The following is a 21,613-nucleotide window of genomic DNA, read 5'->3' as shown; positions in this document are numbered from 1 at the left end:
AATTACTTGGCAAGAAGTCAGGAACAGATTTTCACCCTAATAAATTTAACTTATTGTCTCCTGCAAACTCCCCTCCCCTTCCCCTCCTCTTTATTCCCTATGGGAGGGGCCATTCACCATCCACCCGTGCTTTTACTCCCAAGTCGACCCTTGTTTCCTTAGCTGTTCCCTTCTCCTGGCAGCTCTGCGCATGCGCACAGGGAACAGGCTCCAGCTGTTCTTCTGCCGCACTGATGTCTGACTCCAAAGGCAGCTGATAACTGTCAGACAGCCCTGGCCCCATCTCTGGCTCTGACGCAGAGCCCTCATCAGAGCCTCCCCCCTGACCCACGGCCTGACCCATTTTATTTATTTATTTGTTTGTTTGTTTGTTTGTTTGTTTGTTAAATTTCTAGGCTGCCCAATCCCAGAGGACTCCGGGCGGCTTACAAAGAAAGAAAAAAAGAAAAAAGAGAAGCAAAATAAAAGAATAATTTAAAAATTCCCAACACGTATACATTTATGATCGGGGTTGGACCTTAACAATAAGGTCAACAGCCCCAGGGCTGCCAGAACTGCCAGGTTTTAACAGCCTTTCTGAAGGCCATGAGAGTGGGTAAGGTCCGGACCTCTGGGGGTAGCTGGTTCCACAGGGTCGGAGCAGCCACAGAGAAGACTCTCCTCTGGGGGCCCGCCAGCCGACATTGTCCGGCCGACGGCGTCCGAAGGAGGCCCACCCTGTGGGATCTTATCGGCTGTTGGGAGGTGTGTGGCAGTAGGCGGTCTCGCAGTCTTTCTGCAAACTCCCATTCCCCTCCTCTTTATTCCCTATGGGAGGGATCATTCACCGTCCACCCGTGCTTTTACTCCCGAGTCGACCCTTGTTTCCTTAGCTGTTCCCTTCTCCTGGCAGCTCTGCGCATGCGCACAGGGAACAGGCTCCAGCTGTTCTTCTGCCCCACTGATGTCTGACTCCAAAGGCAGCTGATAACTGTCAGACAGCCCTGGCCGCATCTCTGCCTCTGATGCAGAGCCCTCGTCAGAGCCTCCCCCCGACCCACGGCCTGACCCATGTTCCTCCCCAGCCTCCTCACTGTCAGAATCTGCCAGGCAGAAGTGGGTTCCTATCGGTTTGGACCGGTTTGGACGAGTAGGTAGTAACTTGGCCGGACATGCACCCGAACCAGTTCTATTGGCAGTGCCATAGGCGCCACCATCTTGTTTTTTGCTTCTGGACATTCGCAGAAGCATTTTTTTACTTCTGCACATGCGTGCATAGCACGCATCAAGCGCATGTGCATCAAGCGCACCCAACATGCATCCCTGAGCGAACCAGCAGTAGAAGAATCCGGAACCCACCCCTGCTCCCAGGTCCTCTCCCAACCCACTGAGCTGAAAGGTGGAGTAGCTGACATCAAAGACCCCTTCCAGAATATATGACTGTGATTATCTCAGCGACACTGAACTGATGGGTCATCAATGGTTCTAAGCCCACATCCTGGAATGGTATAAATTTCTTGCACGATGCGATGGCATCAACTCACTTCTTGGAAGACAAGAACTTGTGCAGGGGGCCACCTGATGCCATCTCCATCACCAGCATGAGGGATTCCGCATGACACACTCCAATAAGACGGACGATGTAAGGATTGTCAAGGTGGTGCATAATCTGGGCTTCCTTCATCATTTCGTCCTGCTGTACCACTCCGTTGCCCTCTTTTAGGATTTTGATGGCTACATCAATCTGCTTCCTGGAAGGGAGAGAAAATGAGAAGATAGAACATAGAATAGAGTTGGAAGGGACCTCGGAGGCCTTCTAGTCCAACCAGAGGTGGGTTCATGTCAAGTCAAGAATACTGTCCTAAAGTGGGTGAGGTTATTTGTTATTTTGAAAAGAGGGACCTAGGAATGCTTATGGGGGCAAAAAAAAAGAAGAAGACCATAGCTACTTCCCCTCCACCAAGTTAAGACAGCCACCCCCAAATTATGTCCAAATTTAAGAAATCCCCTGCAAAAGACAAACAAAACAAATTTTGATTTTTCCTCAGGGAATACCAACTTCTGAAAACTGCAGAGATCTTGTCTCAGCACATAGATAGAAATGTACCCAAAAACATGGGGTGCACTTACTTCCTCATTTTGTAAACTCCTTTCTTGACACACCCAAAGTTGCCCTCTCCCAGGTCCACTTCATCGATCATCAGACTGCTCCTTTTTAAGAATAGCTTCCGGTCCTTGAGCTCTTCAGGGTCACTGTATGGGCTTTCATAACATGTTGTGTCCATGGGCAAGATCCGAGTCTTTTTCCCTGCTCCTATTCCGTCCCCAAGAAAATAAAGGAGATTAATTGTGGGTTTAGTGCTTGAAGATCCCCTTCTTTATTTCACAATTTCCCTTCCTCCTAGGTTCAATTCAAGCTACCCATGTTGTATTAGCGACATCGGCTCCTGTAAGATTGAAGAGTAAGCCAATTTATGTTTCATTGAAATTGAACAGAACTTTGATTAACCTGTTGGAAGAAATGTCCTTCTGGGTTCAGTTCCAAGTGGGAAAAAAGACACTAGATTCATGGAAGTTGCTTGAAAAGAAGGTTTATTGATGATGGACAGGACCACATGGTTTGAGGTCCTGGGGCAAAAGGCACGTGGGTGAGAGAGAGAGAAAGAGAGAGAGAGAGATGTACATCCTCTCCTGGACTCTACCTTAGAGCTTCCTGTTCCTGTGTAAGAATTGTATTCTGATTGGTGGTGAGACTCCCAGGGGGCGGGGGTCTTAACTAACTTTATAGGCTGTCTGTCTCCCAGGCTTGGTTGAGCTTTGCTGGCTGATGTAGTCTCCCTAGGTGCCATGTGGTGAGATGGGTAGAGGGCTAATCCTATCACATCCTGAAGACCATGTCTTTTGTGTTGCAGATGCGCTGGCTCAGGCCTTAATGGCCCATTGACAAAGGTGGGGGGGGTGTCTGAGTTTCTGCCTCCCTTTTAGGGGAAATATTCTGCCCTTTTTAATATTTCCTAAAATATTTCATTTTTCTAGGAGAGGTGTCGGTGCTAACTTCCTTCAAACCATGACAATATTATTCTGATTACCAAATGGTGGGATTAAATAACAGGGCGAAATTATGGTCTCCATGCCACTCTGTGAGGCATCTTGCAAAAATCTAAGGGGAACCAGAATGTGAATGAAATTATGCATTGGTACAATCTGTTGAGCTTATTTAGACTTTTGCTCAGACCAATAGAAACCTTAAAACATTAGAACATTCTCACAATGCCTGCACTCTTCAGCCTTATGGCTTCCTTTCTGTCCAAGCTCTCCTAACTTTCCCCAATAGCAAATTCAGGATTTCAGGTAAGGACTTGGATGGCTTAAATCCATGGAAGAAAAGCCTAGCAAGGAACATAGGTCTTGAAAATGCCATGATACCTCTAGTTTGAAGATAGTTGCCCTCCAACTATGACCTGAAGGAGAACAATGCTGGGGAAAAGCTTTGTTTCCTAGTTGTGAACATCCCAAGAAGCAGTGGTGGGTTTCAAAATTTTTTAGAACCTCTTCTGTAGGTGTGGCCTGCTTTGTGGGAGTAGCTTGCCAGCCATGTGACCGGGTGGGAGTGGCTTGCCGGCTATAGCAGTTAGCAATAGCAATAGCAGTTAGACTTATATACCGCTTCATAGGGCTTTCAGCTCTCTCTAAGCGGTTTACAGAGTCAGCATATCGCCCCACAGTCTGGGTCCTCATTTCACCCACCTCGGAAGGATGGAAGGCTGAGTCAACCTTGAGCCGGTGAGATTAGAACCGCTGAACTGCAGATAACAGTCAGCTGAAGTGGTCTGCAGTACTGCACCCTAACCACTGCACCACCTTGGCCATGTGATTGAGTGGGCATTGCTTGGCAGTCATGTGACAGAGTGGGCGTGGCCAACTTGCAAAATGTGGTGAAACTTAACAACGCTCTTGCTTAGCAACCAAAATGTTGGCTCAGAAACTCTGGCATTGAAGCACGCAAGTCTTAAAGCTGTCAAGCTACAAGACTCTTGCAACCCTAACCCTTTAGTAAAAATAAACCAGGGGTGTTCAAACTTGACAGCTTTAAGACTTGTGGACTTCAACTCCCAGAATTCCTCCTCTCGCTCTTCATCTTGATGATGTGCGGACGGGTGGGGGGAGGGAGCTGGAACCGGTTCTAAATGGCATGGTAGATTTGTGGAACCTCTTCTATAGAAGAGGTTAGAACTGTCAGGAACCCACCCCTGCCAAGAAGCATCTAATTGGCCACAAAGAGCATCCATGTGTACGTGCCTGTGTGCAAATATGTAAAATTTCTACCCCATCACAAGCTAAATAATCTATCCAGTGCTTTTAAAAAAAACACAAGATATACAAAATTACAAAATCTAAAATGCAATATCTAAAAATACAATATTTAAAAGAACTAAAACCCACTAGCAACAATTCAGACTGTTTCATATCACCCTCTTTCAGAAAAGCCCAACTTCTTCCAGAGCCGAGGTAGCGCAGTGGTTAGAGTGCAGTACTGCAGTCTACTTCAGCTGACTGCTAGTTGCAGTTCGGCGGTTCAAATCTCACCGGCTCAGGGTTGACTCAGCCTTCCATCCTTCCGAGGTGGGTAAAATGAGGACCCGGATTGTTGTTGGGGGCAATATGCTGACTCTGTAAACCGCTTAGAGAGGGCTGAAAGCCCTATGAAGCGGTATATAAGTCTAACTGCTATTACTGCTATTCCAGAAGGCACATGGAGTTAGAACTAAGCAAACCTCCCATAGGAGGACATTACTCTGGTGGAACCACGGGGAAATATTAACCAGGTACTTGGTACTGAGCTTTTGAAGTCAAAAGTATTTTCTTTTCAAGAAAAGTAACTCCACAAGTGGCCACAAGAGGATGATAAAGTAACACATAATGTACAGTGTATCCTAATGTTCTGTTCTGTTAGGGATATTGTACAGTATGTATTACTTTACACCCTCCTGTGGCCACTGATAGTACTACTTTTTATTATTTTTTAATGGAAAGGAAGGTAAAAGTAAAGGTTCCCCTTGCACATATGTGCTAGTTGTTCCTGACTCTAGGGGGCAGTGCTCATCTCCGTTACAAATCCGATGAGCCAGCGCTGTCCAAAGAAGTCTCCATGGTCATGTGGCTTGCATGACTAAACGCGAAAGGCTCACAGAACGCTGTTACCTTCCCACCAAAGATGATCTCTATTTTTCTACTTGCATTTTTACGTGCTTTCGAACTGCTAGGTTGGCAGAAGCTGGGACAAGTAATGGGAGCTCACTCCATTATGCCGCGCTAGGGATTCGAACCGCCGAACTGCCGACTTTTCTGATCGACAAGCTCAGCGACTTAGCCACTGATCCACTGTCTCCCATATTGGAAACATAAGTAAGTTTCAAATGCTTTTTTTATGAAATGGCCAAAAAGATATTTTTTTTCAACCTGAGATTACACAGAGACTGGCAGAACGTAAATACATGTTTTGGGTTCATGATGCTGTGGGGTTCTATTAAAAGCACAATAAACTTTTTTTCCAAGACAGGTTTCAGCCTGAACAGTGGGTGGGACCTTGTAAACCACATACTAATAAGATTTAAAATTTTTTTAAATGTAAACTGGCTGAGTACCCTTTGCGGAAATTGTGTTGCCATGTCTTGTTTTCAGACAGAAGATTGCAACAGTAATTCTTAGTACAAGTAAGAGTTGGCCTTGGTTTCTGCATTGACTGCCTAATGGGCTAATTTGTCAAGGACAGGGAGTGACAGAATGTCATTCAAGAGAAGTATTAACAGATTAACAGTCAGAAATGGTATAGGACCGGGATGGTGAACCAATGGGACGCGTGCCACAGGTGACACGTGGAGCCATTTGTCAGAGCATGTGAGGCATTGCATTGTCAGCTGGCCAGCGTGCATGTGCGGGTTGGCCAGCTGAGTTCAGCCTTTTTTTAAGCCTTTTTTCGCCCTCCCCAGGCTTAATAGGAGCCTGGGGAGGGCGAACACAGCCTTCCCCCCCCGGAGGGCTCCCGGAGGCATAAAACTGGCCCTACAGGCAAACTGGAAGTTAGGGGACAGACTTCCAGTTTGCTCGTAGGGCCAGTTTAAGCCCTCCGGAGCCTTCAGGGGTCTTCTGGAGGCTTCCCTGAAGGCTCCAGAGGACGAAAAATGATCCAACGGACAAACCAGAAGTTACTTGCCAGTCCTATACCATTTCAGACTGTTATTCTGTTAATACCTCTTTTGAATGACATTCTGTGACTCCCTGTCCTTAAAGTCTCCTGAAGACTCCGGAGGTCGAAAATCAGCCCTAAGGACAAACTGGAAGTCACCATTCCCAAACTTCCAGATTCCCCGTAGGTCTGTTTTTCGCCCTCCGGAGCCTTCTGGGAAGCTCCTGATGCCTCCAGAGGGTGTCTGGGAGCGCGGGGAGGCTGTTTTCACCCTCCCCAGGCTCCTAGAAAGCCTCTGGAGTCTGGGGAGGCCGAAAAAACCACGCCAAAAGTGGGGGGGTGGTTGTTGGTCCCACGCGCATGCGCTCATGGGGGGGATGTCATGCTCATAGCGTTATGGGTATGGCGCGCCCACACACAACCCCCTGCGCTCTCCCTGCTTTTGGCACAGGAGCCAAAAAAGGTTCTCCATCACTGATATACTGTATTTTCCAGAGTATAAGACACTCTGGAGTATAAGAGGTATCTTATTTTGGGGGGAGGAAAAGAACTCTGCCTCTGCCTACCAGCATCCATGGTATTCAGCTGACACATGGTAACAAGGTCAGCCAATGAATAGGAATAGTAACTAAGTCAGCCAATGAGGGTTATTTGGACTCTGAAATTTGCTTTGTGAGCAACAAGGAGACAGGAAGGAGCCTGGCTTAGCAGAGAACTGAAAGTGAAACTGCTTGTGTTTTGCTTGTATTTACTGCTACCATGGAAACCCTGCTTTTGGTAATGTATTGTATATTATTATTATTTTGAATCCTGCTGAATCAGTTACTGTGCTTTCTGAATGTGATTGTTGCTGCAAACTCTGACCAGCCATGTCAGCTTCAGCACTTATTCAGCACAGCTGATTGGCGGGTGGATTGGATTGATTCAGCCTGATTCAGCACAGCTGATTGGCGGGTGGATTGGACTGCTGGAATACCCCCAATCAGCTGTTCCAAGCTGCAGGGATTGCCACAGACCATCGCTACCTCCATGCCTTACATTTTTGGCCTCTGGTGGGGGTGGGTGGGGCTACATTCGGTGCATAAGCCAAGGTGGCGCGGTGGTTAAATGCAGCACTGCAGGCTGACTGCTAGATCAGCAGTTCAGCGGTTCAAATCTCACCGGCTCAGGGTTGACTCAGCCTTCCATCCTTCCGAGGTGGGTAAAATGAGGACCCGGATTGTTGTTGGGGGCAATATGCTGACTCTGTAAACCGCTTAGAGAGGGCTGAAAGCCCTATGAAGCGGTATATAAGTCTACTGTTATTATTATTATTATATAAGACACACCCAAATTTTCACACTCTTTTGGGAGGGGAATGGTGCGTCTTATACTCCGAAAAATACGGTAAACATTTTATCTGTATGCTGCATCTGCTAATACTGTTCTCAAACTCACCAAACGGCTCTGGTGTGTATCCATCTGAGTTCTGAGCTGTGAATCTCCGACCAGCCTAGGAAAGTCAGAGCAGAGTTTACACATTGGATAAATTCAGGGCAGAAAATATGCATTCACTCAGTTGTGCCCTAACTCTGCAAATAAAAAGGGACAAAGAGATCCTAAAGCTAGCCAGGGAATTGTGTGTCTGAATTGGGGTTTAAATCCTGCTCCAATTTTATCTTTTTTGGCATCCTTTCCAATATTTCCCATAAAATGACTTCAATAGGATTGTCCTGGCAACTGGTGGGTATGGGGCAGAGATGAGTACCTACCAGTTTGGACCGGTTCAGCTGAGTACCGCCCACGCCACCCGAAATGGTTCTTTTGGCAGCACCATAGGCACTGCCATCTTGTTTCTGCATGCACAGAAGCAATTTTTTCATTACTGCATTAAGTGTCTGTGCGCTCCCGATGCGCACGCCCGAAGCACATCCCTGAGCAAACCGGCAGTAAAAGAAGCAGGAACCCACCCCAGGCATGGGGCTCATCAGAATAGCAGTCCACTAACAATATCTTGCTCACTCACTCCCCCACCCCACCCTGTGTCAACTTCTAAACAGATTGGGCCTTTTGCATTTTCTCCGTTTCTCAACTTGACACACTTTGAGGGGAGGATATTATCTTGTGGGAACCAAGGTCATCCTAAGAGGTGCTGGCCAAAGACTGGAAGAGTTTACCAAGGAAACACCAGAACACATCATTGGACAATGTGACCTGTGACAAGGAGGGAGGTGGGCATCTAATCTTTAACTATACTGAAAGCGCAGGAAATAGCCAGAGCTGGTTTGTTTTCAATTGTGCCAAAATGATGTACTCAATAAAGCAGTCCTTTGAGTTTATCTATCTATCTATCTATCTATCTATCTATCTATCTATCTATCTATCTATCTATCTATCTATCTATCTATCTATCTATCCTTCCAGAGGATGGTAGAGGACAGGAAGGCCTGGAGGAATGTTGTCCATGGGATCATGATGGGTTGGTTACGACTTTGCAACTAACAACAACAAAGATTGAGAACAATGGGCACAGCTATTCATCTCAACCCTGCATTCAGACAGGTCCAAGATTCAACTATGAAGAGTGGTCATTTCAAAGGAAAAAAGGGTTCATTTTCTGTTGCCCTAGAGCAGGGGTGTCCAAACTTGAGAAGTTTAATACTTGTGGACTTCAACTCCCAGAATTCCCCAGCCAGCATGTTGGCATGTTGTCTGGGGAATTCTGGGAGTTGAAATGCACAAGTATTAAAGTTCCCAAGTTTGGACACCCCTGCCCTGGAGGGATAAAACTACAAAAAAGGACACTCAGACTAGGCATCAGAAAGAACTTTCTGACTGTAAGAGCCAATAGAACTGTCCGCCACATGAAATTGTATCTATCTATCTATCTATCTATCTATCTATCTATCTATCTATCTATCTATCTATCTATCTATCTATCTATCTATCTAGCTAGCTAGCTAGCTAGCTAGCTAGCTAGCTAGCTAGCTAGATCAGCAGGTCAGCGGTTCAAATCTCACCGGCTCAGGGTTGACTCAGCCTTCCATCCTTCCGAGGTGGGTAAAATGAGGACCCAGATTGTTGGGGGCAATATGCTGACTCTCTGTAAACCGCTTAGAGAGGCCTGAAAGGCCTATGAAGCGGTATATAAGTCTACTGCTATTGCTATTGCTATTGCTATTGCTATTGCTATTGCTATCTATCTATCTATCTATCTATCTATCTATCTATCTATCTATCTATCATCTATATATCCTCCCTTGTCACTGGGTCAACCACTTTATGACTTCTCTGCCATAATGATAATTCTTTCATCTTTCATCTTGTTAGTTTGTTCTTCCTCACTGCTTAGTCCCCCTGATTTCTGTCTTTGGAGAGGATTGTTTTTAGGTTGTTTTATGATAGCCGTAAATGCTTTTGCGGGCAACATGGATGAGAAATGATCCATAAAAGCATTCACTGAGCAAATGAAGACCACACTTACCAATGTAGATGGATGCGCTGGTGGCACTGGAGTTGCAGCTGCTGAAAAGAACAATAGCGAAATTTCTTTGTGTATGCAGGCAGACCTCCATTTACAACAATTCATTTAGTGACCGTTTGAAGTTGCAATGAAACTGAGAAAAGTGACTTATGATTGTTTTTCACACCGACAACCATTGCAGCATCCCTGTAATCGCATAATCAAAATTCAGATGCTTGGAAACTGGCATGTACTTATGACAGTTGCAGTGTCCCAGGGTCATGTGATCCCCTTTTGCGATCTTCTGACAAGCAAAGTTAAAGGGGAAAGTCAAAGGAGAAATTTTAAGATCGATTGTGGTCCTAAGTTGAGGACTACCTGTATGCCCTGAGCAAGGTGACAATTATAGGAGGGCCATCACATCTATGGGAAACATGGACAGCAATTAATCTGCAATAATCTCCTTTGATATTTACTGATAGACTGTGTCCCACTGATGCTATAAATCAGAAAAGGATGAATGTGATATATATATATATATTGTTAGTATATGCTGCTGACCACTAGGGGGCACTATATGATCAGTTTGGTTCTTGTTGGAATTCATTAGATATAGGCAGCCCTTATGTCAGGTATGTATGTATGTATGTATGTATGTATGTATGTATGTATGTGTGGTTTTTTTTATTTGTGCTGATAAATAAATAAAGGGAGACTAGTATAGATCTATTTCAAGCTATTTAGCTCTCATCAGCTAGCCATACCCTTACTGGGATTCGAACCTGGGCTATATTACATATTAGGCAGACGTCTTAGCCATTAAGCCACAGGCTCTGATCCGTTATCAGCTGAGCCAGGGAGAAGGGTATATATTTAAAGTCACAACCCCTGGTATGCCCCAATTATGGGAGGAAGCTAACTGCTTCCATTCTCTGTCAATCGGCTCGTCACAAGAGTCCATCATGACAGAAACCCACACACACACACACACACACACACACACACACACACACACATATATATACATACATACATACATACATACATACATACATACATACACATACATACACACACATACATACATACATACATACATATCTGACATATAAGGGCTGCCTATACCTAATGAATTCCAACAAGAACCAAACTGATCATATAGTGCCCCCTATAGGTCAGCAGCATATTTATTAATTCATTCTTATATTTGGCATAGCTCCCCTTCAGAAGTTCATGGCTCTGAGCAACTAATATAAAACATTTTTTTAAAAAACAGAAAATGACAACACATATAAACTATAACTGGGATGAAAACAAACTTATTAGTGATAATGTTGTATAGAGTCTGTCACACTTCCTCACCACTCAGGCCTGAGGATAGAACCATGAGTTTAAGGCCCTGTGAAAGGTTGACAGGGTCAGGGGGACCAATATGATCACAGAGTGCGGTGAATGGATCTCCAAAGGGTGGGCATCATCGCAAAAAAAGACACTCTTTCTGAACCCTGCTAGATGACACTCCCTAATAGACAGGACCCAGAGCATGCCTCTTCTGCTGGACTAGATGGGATAGGTACAGTGGTGGGATTCAGCCGGTTTGCACCGGTTCAGGCAAATTACCCCCACCCCACCCCACCTGCTATCAAAGTAGATCCTGGGCATTGTGCTGCAATGGGGAAACGGGCAACGGAGCAGCCAACACGAGGGAAGGAGAATGTTGGTTTCCCTCTTTTTTCTCCCTGCTCCTCCTTCCCACATGCCAGCTGCTCCATTGCCCATTTCTCCATTGCAGCGCAGAGCCCAGGTTGATAGTGTTTGTGTGTGTGTGTGTGTGCGTGTGTGTGTGTGTGTGTGTGTGTGTAATTTAAGAACCGGTTCACCCAGGGTCAGGCTGGCCATCACAAACCGGTTGTTAACCACTGGATGGGTAGATATAATTCAGAGAGGCAATCCCAGAAATAACGTAGGTCGCATGCCATGAAGAGTTACAACTACCCCATTGAACTGAATTGGGAAGATATTGGCAACCAGTGCAGTTTGCAAAGCAGAGGCATAACATGGGCTGACCGATAAGGCATACAGGTAATCCACAACCACAGCTGAGCCCAAAATTTCCATTGCTAAGCAAGAGAATGGTTAAGTGAGTTTTGCCCCAATGTATGACCTTTCCTTTCCACAGTTATTAAGTGAATCACTGCAGTTGTTAAGTTAATGACACGGTTGTTAAGTGAATTTGTTTCCCCACTGATTTCGCTTGTTAGATATAAATGGTGATCACCCTGAGACACTGCAACCATCATACTGTTGTAAGTCACTTTTTTCAGTGCCATTCCAATTTCAAACGGTCACTAAACAAATGGCTGTAAGCCAAGAACCACCTGTATAACTGCCTGCTGTCGTGTATATAAACATCTATAAAATTGAATGCCCTGAAAAATGGGGATAGAAATATGCAGCAAAAGACACTCCTGGGACATTATTTTACCGAGAATATAACTTTGCTGATAATCCCATATAGACAGAGAAGAAGCAAAGCCGGTTCTGAAGTTTTCATGCACAAAGCAACGTAAGTAAAATCTCCTTTTCTGCCCTGGGCCACTCACTCTTCATTGTCCACCAAGCAATTACAATCAATTTATTTTGGGAAAGAATCTGAGCGCCTTGGAACTTCCCCATTATTTGACCGGGTACCAGGACATTGCCAGGTGACAGTCGGATATCTTGGAAGTGGTGTAGGGTTTCCTGCCTAAGCAGAAGGTTTGACTAGAAGACCTCCAAGGTCCCTTCCAACTCTGTTATTCTATTCTATTCTGTTCTATTCTGTTCTATTGCATTCCACAATTCCCTCTCAAGCATCCCTTATATTCCAAACCTCCCCCCCCCCCGTTTCTGTTGTTGGTTGCAAACGGAGTGTGTAGCAAGTCAGCCACGACACTTTAATTTTGAAGACTGTCATAATGCAATTTTGAGCAGAATATCTCCTGATCCACTGGCATTCTGGACCACTTAATGCCAGTCAATTCTTATGGTCTGATCAACCAACTTAATTGCCCAAATAAATCCCAAACCCCTCTAATTCAGTGGTCACCAACCAGTGGTCCGTGAGAAAATTTTGGTGGTCCCCAGCAAAATTATTTGCATTTTTTATATTGCACTAAATACTATTTATCTTCTTAAAAAATTCATATTAGTGGTCCGCGGGATTTAAAATTATGAATTTAGTGGTCCCTGAGGTCTGAAAGGTTGGCGACCCCTGCTCTAATAAATGCCGAATCCATCAATATATTGGAGTCAGTGGTGGGTTTCAAAAATTTTTAGAATCTCTTCTGTAGGTGTGGCCTGCTTTGTGGGAGTGGCTTGCTAGCCATGTGACTGGGTGGAAGTGGCTTGCAAGCCATGTGACCGGATGGGAGTGGCTTGCCAGCCATGTGACTGGGTGGGTGTGGCCAACCTGTAAAATGAGGTGAAACTCACTTAATAATGCTCTTGCTTAGCAACCAAAATGTTGGCTCAGAAACTCTGGCATTTGAAGCACGCAAGTCTTAAAGCTGTCAAGTTACAAGACCCATGCACCCCTAACCCTTTAGAAAAAAAATCCCCAGGGGTGTTCAAACTTGACAGCTTTAAGACTTGTGGACTTCAACTCCCAGAATTCCTCCTCTCGCTCTTCATCTTTATGATGTGCGGACGGTTGGGGGGAGGGAGCTGGAACCGGTTCTAAACGGCGCTGTAGATTTGTGGAGCCTCTTCTATAGAAGAGGTTAGAACTGGCAGGAACCCACCCTGATTGGAGTCCTCCAGAAGTGTAAACAATCAGTTCCTAGATTCCCTTAGGCAATATGACTTTTTCCCTTGTACTATGCTAGGGTAGGAAAGTTGAAAGTTGAAACCTATAACATCTGGAGGGTGTTAGCTTAGAAAAGCCCTGAGACCATCCTTTTCTGCAGATCTTTTTAAAAAAATAAAGATTTCATGATAACTAAAACATATACCCAGGGAAGGAAATAACCAGAAGTGCCAATCCTTTTCTCAGGGATAGGAGAGAAGTTAAAATCTTACCTGATTGCATGTCAGGATTTGGGGTGCTTTCCTTCAGATAATAGATAAGGCCGTCAGGTTTGAGTTTGAGGTACTCAACCAGCTGGTGAAAGAATTTTGAAGAAGAACATCAAGAGGAGAGAGAAGGGATGGGATGAGAAGGGAAAGGAAGGGAAGGGAAAAGAAGGGAAGAGGAGAGGAGAGGAAAAAACTTTATTGTCGATTTAAATATACACTAAGCAGCATATATTAAAATGAAATTTCATTGCAGTCAGTTCTCCAAAGTTAACCATTATGCATATACCTCTCCCCCAGTGGTGGGTTTCAAAAATTTTTCGAACCTACTCTGTGGGTGTGGTCTCCTTTGTGGGAGTGGCTTGCTGGCCATGTGATCTGCTGGGAGTGGCTTGCCGGCCATGTGTTCTCTCTCTCTCTCTCTCTCTCTCTCTCTCTCTCTCTCTCTCTCCTTCCTTTTGTCTCTCTGTCCCTTTTTCCTTTTTTTCTTTCATCTCTCTCTCTCACTTTTTCTTTCTTTTTTCTTTTTTCTTTATTTTTTTTCCTTTCTTTCTTTTTCTCTCTCTGTGTGAGTCTGTGTGTCTGTGTCTGTGTGTCTGTGTGTCTGTGTGTCTGTGTGTGAATGATGGGTTTCAAAAAATTTTGGAACCTCTTCTGTAGGTGTGGCCTGCTTTCTGAGTCCACTGGTGGAACCTCTTCTAACCGGTTCGGTAGATTTGACGAACCGGTTCTACCGAACTGGTGCGAACTGGTAGAAACCCACCTCTGCTCTCCCCCATATATACTAGACCGTGAGTTCTAGTTCTACCTTAACCATGAAAGCCAGCTGAGGGACTTTGGACCCGTCTTTCTCTCTCAGCCCAATTCCACCCATAGGATTATTGTCAGAGGGGAAAATAGGAGGAGGAAGGTATGTTCACTGCCTTGAGTTACTTATAAACATAATAAAGGTGGGATATAAATAAGCAGACCACTCAGTCTTCACTGCAACCTCACCTGCCACAGCGTATCAAATTTGGTTCCTTCTTCCACAGAGTATTTCCCTGATTTTCCTTGTCCTATCCGATAGTGATAAACAGTCTTTCCGTATACAAGGGAGAGGGCGTAGCTTCCTTGTTCTTTCTTTTGTCTCAACCTGGGAGGAAACGGAGAAGTCACTAAATGGACTATTGTAAGTCAATGTACCTGTACTTCATTTTTTTCAACTCTTTTAGTGTTAAACTAGGTAATGTCATAAACATCAACAACACTAATGATATTTCCTAGTTTAGTAATGAAACATCTGTTGCAAGGAAACAACCAAGTTCTGAGAGCACCAAGGAAATTTTACCAAAGGTAAAGGTTTCCTTCACACATATGTGCTAGTCATTCCTGACTCTAGGGGGCAGTGCTCATCTCTCTGTTTCAAAGCCAGCGCTGTCCAAAGATGTTTCCGTGGTCATGTGGCCAGTATGACTAAACACCAAAGCACATGAACCGCTGTTACCTTCCCACCATTTTTACATGCTTTCAAACTGCTAGGTTGGCAGAAGCTGGGACAAGTAACGGAAGCTCACTTCGTTATGGGGCTCTAGGGATTCGAACTGCCAAAACCGCCCACCTTTCTGATCGACAAGCTTAGACACTGAGCCAAGCCACCACATTATATATCCATGCATAACAAGATTACAATATTCTACCAATCAATTATGTTTTTGCAGCAGGCAAAAACATTTCAGACATAAAATTTTAATGTCAGGCTGCAGGAGGTAAGATTTTAACATAAAGAGCTGTGGTGACACAATGGTTAGAGTACAATACTGCAGGTTAGTTCTGCTGCCTGCCGGCTGCCTGCAATTTGGCAGTTCAAATCTCACCAGGCTGAAGGTTGACTCAGCCTTCCATCCTTCCGAGATGGGTAAAATGAGGACCCAAAATTGTTGGGCGCAATACGCTCACTCTGTAAACCAATAAGATATGGCTGTAAAGCATTGTAAAGGGGTATATAAGTCTAAGTACTATTGCTATAATGGAGGGCAAAAAATGAATATTTCACTTTGAAAATATAAGGCTAGATCAGGAGTGGGATCCGGCTCGTGTTCTGTGCATGTGCAGAAGCAAAAAAAAAAGATGGTGGCGCCATAGGCATCGCCTGGAGAACCGGTTTGGGGCGTGGCTGGCCTGGGTCGCTGCCACTATCGGTTTGGCTGAACCGGGCTGAACCAGTAGGAACCCACCACTGGGCTAGATACATTTTCATTTAAATGCAAACGTAATCAATTTCATTCCCTTCCTTAGGAAGCACTGAGAGATTCTCCATCAAAAAAAGATAAACAAGTCCACTTTAGATATGGTGATTTCTCAGTTCAAATTTAATTTCCCATGAAATGCCTCAAGGCCTGTTATTTGACTTTGTCAAAATGCCTTGGAACTCGATGCTCTCAAGATATTTCGGACTGTTGACAGAATGAGATTTATTGGAATCGCTAGAAAAACTATTGCGAAATTGCTGCTAAAGCAGTTTTTAGAAAGACGTGACCATTTTTAGAAAACCAATTCCCTGGTGGTGTAAATAAATATAGTATAAATAGTAATTGTATATATAAAAACAGAGGCACATATTTTCATTACAAATCCTGGTAACTTGTATTTTGAAAAAGCTAATGACAAAGCTGGCTTGGATATTGCCTGATAGTATATTCCAAAATCCTGGAACATCATGGTTTTCTGTAGTAAAAGGTTCAGTTTCTTTTAAACAACTGAAATCTTTAATTGGAATGATTTTAATTGCTAAGAAACGATTATGAAATACATTCTAATTTTAAGAGATTATTTTGGCATTTCTCAACTGATTCAAATATATCCTGCAAACCAAAGTATTTTAATGACTGCAGTTACACCAATTTTAATGAATGTTTATACAGTAAATATTATTTGGGTTTTGTGTACATTAAACATAAAAATCAATCATTTATAACAGAGACAAAATAAATCCTTGGTGAGTCTAATCGCTGATGGAACAGAATAGAATGGTCTATTCAATGAGGCAACCCATGAATTAGAATTAATGGGTATCTATTATTCATTAACATCCAATTCGCAATGTGTAAACATGACAGACTTAAGCCTTTTGCTGTGGTTTTCACCTACTAGTGCTGATAACCTAGCGTTGCCTAGGTATTTATTTATAGGGGGAAAATGTCCGGACAAATTGTAATTTCTAATGTTGGCTTTTCCACCTTTCCAGAGGGAGCCCCCTTGTGGAGTACTGTGAAGCCGTTACCATGGCAACTCCATTGCACTGTACAGTAGAAGTCATTTTAAGGCACAACAGGCTGTATCGTAACAGAACACACACTGAGAGGTTTGAGGGTGTCTTACTCCCTACAGTATTTTTTTCCAGAGAGTAAGTCATCTGTGTATCAAGTTCGTTTGAAATTGCTCGAGACATTCCAGAGTTATTCTGGAAAACACACATACACACATACACAGATATGTGTGTGTGTGTGTGTGTGTGTGTGTGTGTGTGTGTGTGTGTGTACATATATATATATATATATGTATAAGATAATTATCCATGGTTGAATTTGGTCTAAAGAGTGCAAGCTTTGGTTGAGCTGTACTGCCCTGAGATTTCGTATACTACTTTACATGTAGTTTGGTACATGTAAAGTAAACGTACCACCAGAATTGAGCCCAAAACATCTAGTGTTAAGCAAGGCACTTGTTAAGTGAATGTTGCCATTTTATAAGTGTTCTGGCCACTGTTGTTAAGTGAATCACTGCAATTAAGTTAGTATCATAGTTGTTACGTGAATCTGCCTTCCCCATTGACATTCCTTGTCAGAAGGTGGCAAAAAGTGATCCCATGACCCCAGAATGTTAAACAAATCAGCATGGTTGTTAAATGAATCATATGGTTGTTCAACGAATCCACCTTCCCACATTTACTTCACTTGTCAGAAGCTGGCTGGGAAGGTTGCAAATGCTGATCACATGATCGCAGGATGCTGAAACCATTGCAAATATATACCATAGTTGCCAAGCACCCAAATTTTGATCACGTGACTTTGGGGGGTTCTGAGACAGTTGCAAGTGTGAGGACCAGTCATAAGCTACTTTTTCAGCACCGTTGTAATTCTGAGCGGTCAATAAATAGAATGGCTTCAAGTCAAGGACTGTCTATAGCCAAGACTCCCAAAATGTAAAATTATAGGATAGAATAGAGCTGGAAAGGACCTTGGAGGTCTTCTAGTCCAGCCCCCTGCTCAAGCAAGAGATCATACACCATCTCAGACAAGTAACTGTCCAGTCTCTTCTTAAAAACCTACAGTGATGGAGTGTCCGCTATTTCTGAAGGCAAGCTGTTCCACTGGTTAATTGTCTTTAAATTGTCTTGGATATTTTATTTAATCTTTCTTTTAACTTTTGTGATATGTGTTTTTATATTGTATGCCTCCCTGAGTCCTTTGGGAGAAGGGCGGCATATAAGTCCAATAAACCTAAAACTAAACCTAAAGGTAAAGGTTCCCCTCGCACATATGTGCTAGTCGTTCCTGACTCTAGGGGACAGTGCTCATCTCCGTTTCAAAGCCAAAGAGCCAGTGCTGTCCGAAGACATCTCTGTGGTTATGTGGCCGGCATGACTAAATGCTGAAGGCGCACAGAACCCTGTTACCTTCCCGCCAAAGGTGGTTCCTATTTTTCTACTTGCATTTTTATAATTTTTTGCATTTTTTTTATATGCTTTTGAACTGCTAAGTTGGCAGAAGCTGGGACAAGTAACGGGACCACACTCCGGTATGTAGCACTAGGGATTCGAACCACTGAACTGCCGACCTTTCTGATTGACAAGCTCAGCATCTTAGCCACTGTGCCACCGTGTCGCTACTGTGTACAAATTGTGCAAATATGGATCTTAAATATGAATATGAAACTGTAGGTAGTGGAGAGAAAAATATTTCTCCAAGAACTAAAGGGGATTTTTTCCCCCTGCATCCTTAAATGCTTACAGGAATTTCCCATCAGGCTGTGCTCCTGAGTAGAGCCGGCTCTCAGCTTGCTCCCGGGAGATGGGCCCATGGTACCAAGGCATTTTTTCATGAGCTGTGGTAGCCAGGAGCTTCTCCACTTGGGGTGCTTGGCTTATGATTGCTACTTCAAGATTTTCTCCCTATGAAAATAAAGAAGAGTGGAAGAGAAATTACCTTTTGCATTTTTGCAAATTATTAAAACAGGGGAGATAAGTAACAACTGAATGGAAACTTTGCTTTTTTTCAGCCTAAAGTATATTTGGATAAATTGGTAAATTTCAATCTCGTGTTTTTCTCAGCAATCTGAATTCAAAAAGTTGGAGGAATGTATAGTTCTTAGAATATCCTTTTCTCTTTTGCATTCAACTGAATTAAATTGTAGAATTTAAACTGCAACATTTAGGGTTTGGGGTAAATTAGTTTTGTACTGAAATATTTTTCTACGTTGTGCTCCACCCAGTGGTGGGTTTTTAGAACCTCTTCTGTAGGTGTAGCCTGCTTTGTGGGAGTGGCTTGCCAGCCATGTGACCAGGTGGGAGTGGCTTGCCAGCCATATGACCAAGTGGGAATGGCTTGGCAGTAATGTGACTGGGTGGGCGTGGCCAACTTGTAAAATGTGGTGAACCTCATTTAACAAAGCTCTTGCTTAGCAACCAAAATGTTGGCTCAGAAACTCTGGGCTTTGAAGCACACAAGTGTTAAAGCTGTCAAGTTACAAGACCCTTGCACCCCTAACCCTTTAGAAAAAACCCCCAGGGGTGTTCAAACTTGATAGCTTTAAGACTTGTGGACTTCAACTCCCAGAATTCCTCCTCCAGTCATGTTGGCTCAGGAACTCTGGCATTGAAGTGTGCAAGACTTAAAGCTGTCAAGTTACAAGACCCTCGCACCCCTAACCCTTTAGAAAAAAACCCTAGGGATGTTCAAACTTGACAGCTTTAAGACTTTAAGGTTTAGATAGGACTCTTAGAGGCGGGCAGGGCAATTGGTGAGCTAGCCAATCAGTGAGCTGCAAGCAGGGTAAGCGTGATGCGGACGGGTGGCGGGAGGGAGCTGAAGCCGTTAGTAAATGGCATGGTAGATTTGTGGAACTTCTATAGAAGGGGTTAGAAGTGGCAGGAACCCCCCCCCTGGCCCCACCCCTCACCCCACCTCCAAGTACATGGATTGTATTCATGTTACCATGGGGATATTGTGACAGTCATAAGGGCTGTCATAAGTCACTTCTTTCAGCGGTGTCATAATTTTGAAGAGTTGCTGAATAAATAGTCATAAGTGAAGGACTACCTGTACCATTGCAGCTGGGCTTGGCAAATGTTGCCCCTCTGGAAGGATTTACTGGAAGGAAGCATCCTAATTTTTTTGACTACCTGAAATGGCTCATAACCAATGGTGAAATTCAATTTTTTTTACTACCGGTTCTGTGGGTGTGGCTTGGTGGGCATGGCAGGGGAACAATACTGCAAAATCTCCATTCCCTCCCCATTCTGGGGCCAGCCAGAGTGGTATTTGCTGGTTCTCTGAACTACTCAAAATTTCCGCTACCGGTTCTCCGGAACCTGTCAGAACCTGCTCAATTTCACCCCTGCTCATAAGAGTTATTTCACTATTTTAATTGATTACTAGATCTTCATACTCAAACACAGCTGATGTTCATTAAAACAGCCATGTTGTTTTTTTTCAAATTCAGAAGCCTGAAAAAAGACATAGAGGCTTTTATAGGTAGCAGAGAGAAATTGAGCTCGTATGACTTTCAAAATCATTTTCAAAATGTGCATAGCCCCTGTGGTATATTGGTGTCTGTCTGTCTGTCTGTCTGTCTGTCTGCCTGCCTGCCTGCCTGCCTGCCTGCCTCTCTCTCTCTCTCTCGCTCTCTCTCTCTCTCTCTCTCTCTCTCTCTCTCTCTCTCTCTCCCTCCCTCCCTCCCTCCCTCCCTCCCTCCCCCTCTCCCTCCCTCTGTGTATGTGTGTGTGTGTGTGTGTCGGGGGGATATGTATATGTGTGTATACTGCAACATAAGATATAACATTACTGGGAATTTACTTTTGTCAACAAGTGTTTGATTTTGTAAGCCACCTCTAAGGGAAATTGTGTAACATACAAAAAGAAATACATTGTCTAATGAAAAATAAAATCAAAATGATGCTCATACCTCCAAGTTCCACGTTTGCCGGACATATTCGCGAACCATATTCTCCCGAATATTGTCAAAAATCCCCGGCTGGGGTTCCAGGCTATCAGGACGGTTGCAAGGCTTCCGCAAAGGACAGCAAAGCCCATCTGGATCCTTGGAATAAAATTCGCAGAGTTCTTCGGGGCCACAGTGGGCTTTCCCTCCAGAGATGGCAAAAGTCCCGTTCATCTGACGCTCGATAGGATAATGGTAAAACTGGAGTTTGTGCACCACAGAGAGGACGTAGCCGCCAAGATTGCGAAGGCATTGCCGCAGCAAGAACAGCCCATCCGACATCCCTGCCAGTTTCAGGTAGTCCTCAGCATCCGCCCGGGAGATGCTGCCAAAGTAGAAAGGCAGGTGGGCAGCTGGATTGGGCATCTGGAGAGCGTTGCTGGTTCCACCACAACGTGCTGTAGTTTAAAGATGTCTAAAAGAAAAAGGTGAATATCACGATTAACAAAAATAAGAAAATATATACCTGGCAAGGCACTTCTCCTTAGTTTCCTTTGGACAAAAATGATACAATTGTGAAGTTCCTAGAAAATGACCTAATTAACTAACAATCTTCAGAAACAGATTAGCTGGTAGAAAGAGGACAGTAGCAAAATAAGTATGCTTTATCTATATTCTTGGATTATTTACCTTTAAAAAAAAACAAAAAAACAACAACCACCATATCTCAGAAAGCTGCCGTCCCTGCAGATCCTTGAAGGCTGAATGATAGATGCATATGGGAGTTTTGAGGGTTAAGAATTCTGGGAAGG

General features: G+C 43.9%; 1 protein-coding gene across 1 annotated transcript in view; it reads right to left on the bottom strand.

Annotated features, from left to right (window-relative positions):
• The window catches only part of ZAP70 (zeta chain of T cell receptor associated protein kinase 70), a 30,557-nt gene extending 9,285 nt beyond the window's left edge, over positions 1-21,272 (bottom strand). Inside the window, exons 1-8 of the mRNA XM_087702203.1 lie at positions 20,826-21,272; positions 18,653-18,813; positions 14,658-14,796; positions 13,668-13,749; positions 9,630-9,670; positions 7,604-7,658; positions 2,110-2,293; positions 1,524-1,730 (exon numbers count right to left, since the gene is read on the bottom strand). Of these exons, the coding sequence (XP_087558329.1) occupies positions 1,524-1,730; positions 2,110-2,293; positions 7,604-7,658; positions 9,630-9,670; positions 13,668-13,749; positions 14,658-14,796; positions 18,653-18,813; positions 20,826-21,227 (1,271 nt within the window). The 5' untranslated portion in view covers positions 21,228-21,272. The remainder of the gene's footprint in view (positions 1-1,523; positions 1,731-2,109; positions 2,294-7,603; positions 7,659-9,629; positions 9,671-13,667; positions 13,750-14,657; positions 14,797-18,652; positions 18,814-20,825) is intronic.
• Positions 21,273-21,613: the final 341 nt, after the last annotated feature.

This window comes from Thamnophis sirtalis, unplaced genomic scaffold (genome assembly GCF_051295495.1).
Source record: "Thamnophis sirtalis isolate CommonGarterSnake01/CBP01778 unplaced genomic scaffold, rThaSir2_p1.2 scaffold_1, whole genome shotgun sequence".
NCBI classification, from domain to species: domain Eukaryota; kingdom Metazoa; phylum Chordata; class Lepidosauria; order Squamata; family Natricidae; genus Thamnophis; species Thamnophis sirtalis.
This window is presented reverse-complemented; position numbering and strand designations above follow the sequence as displayed.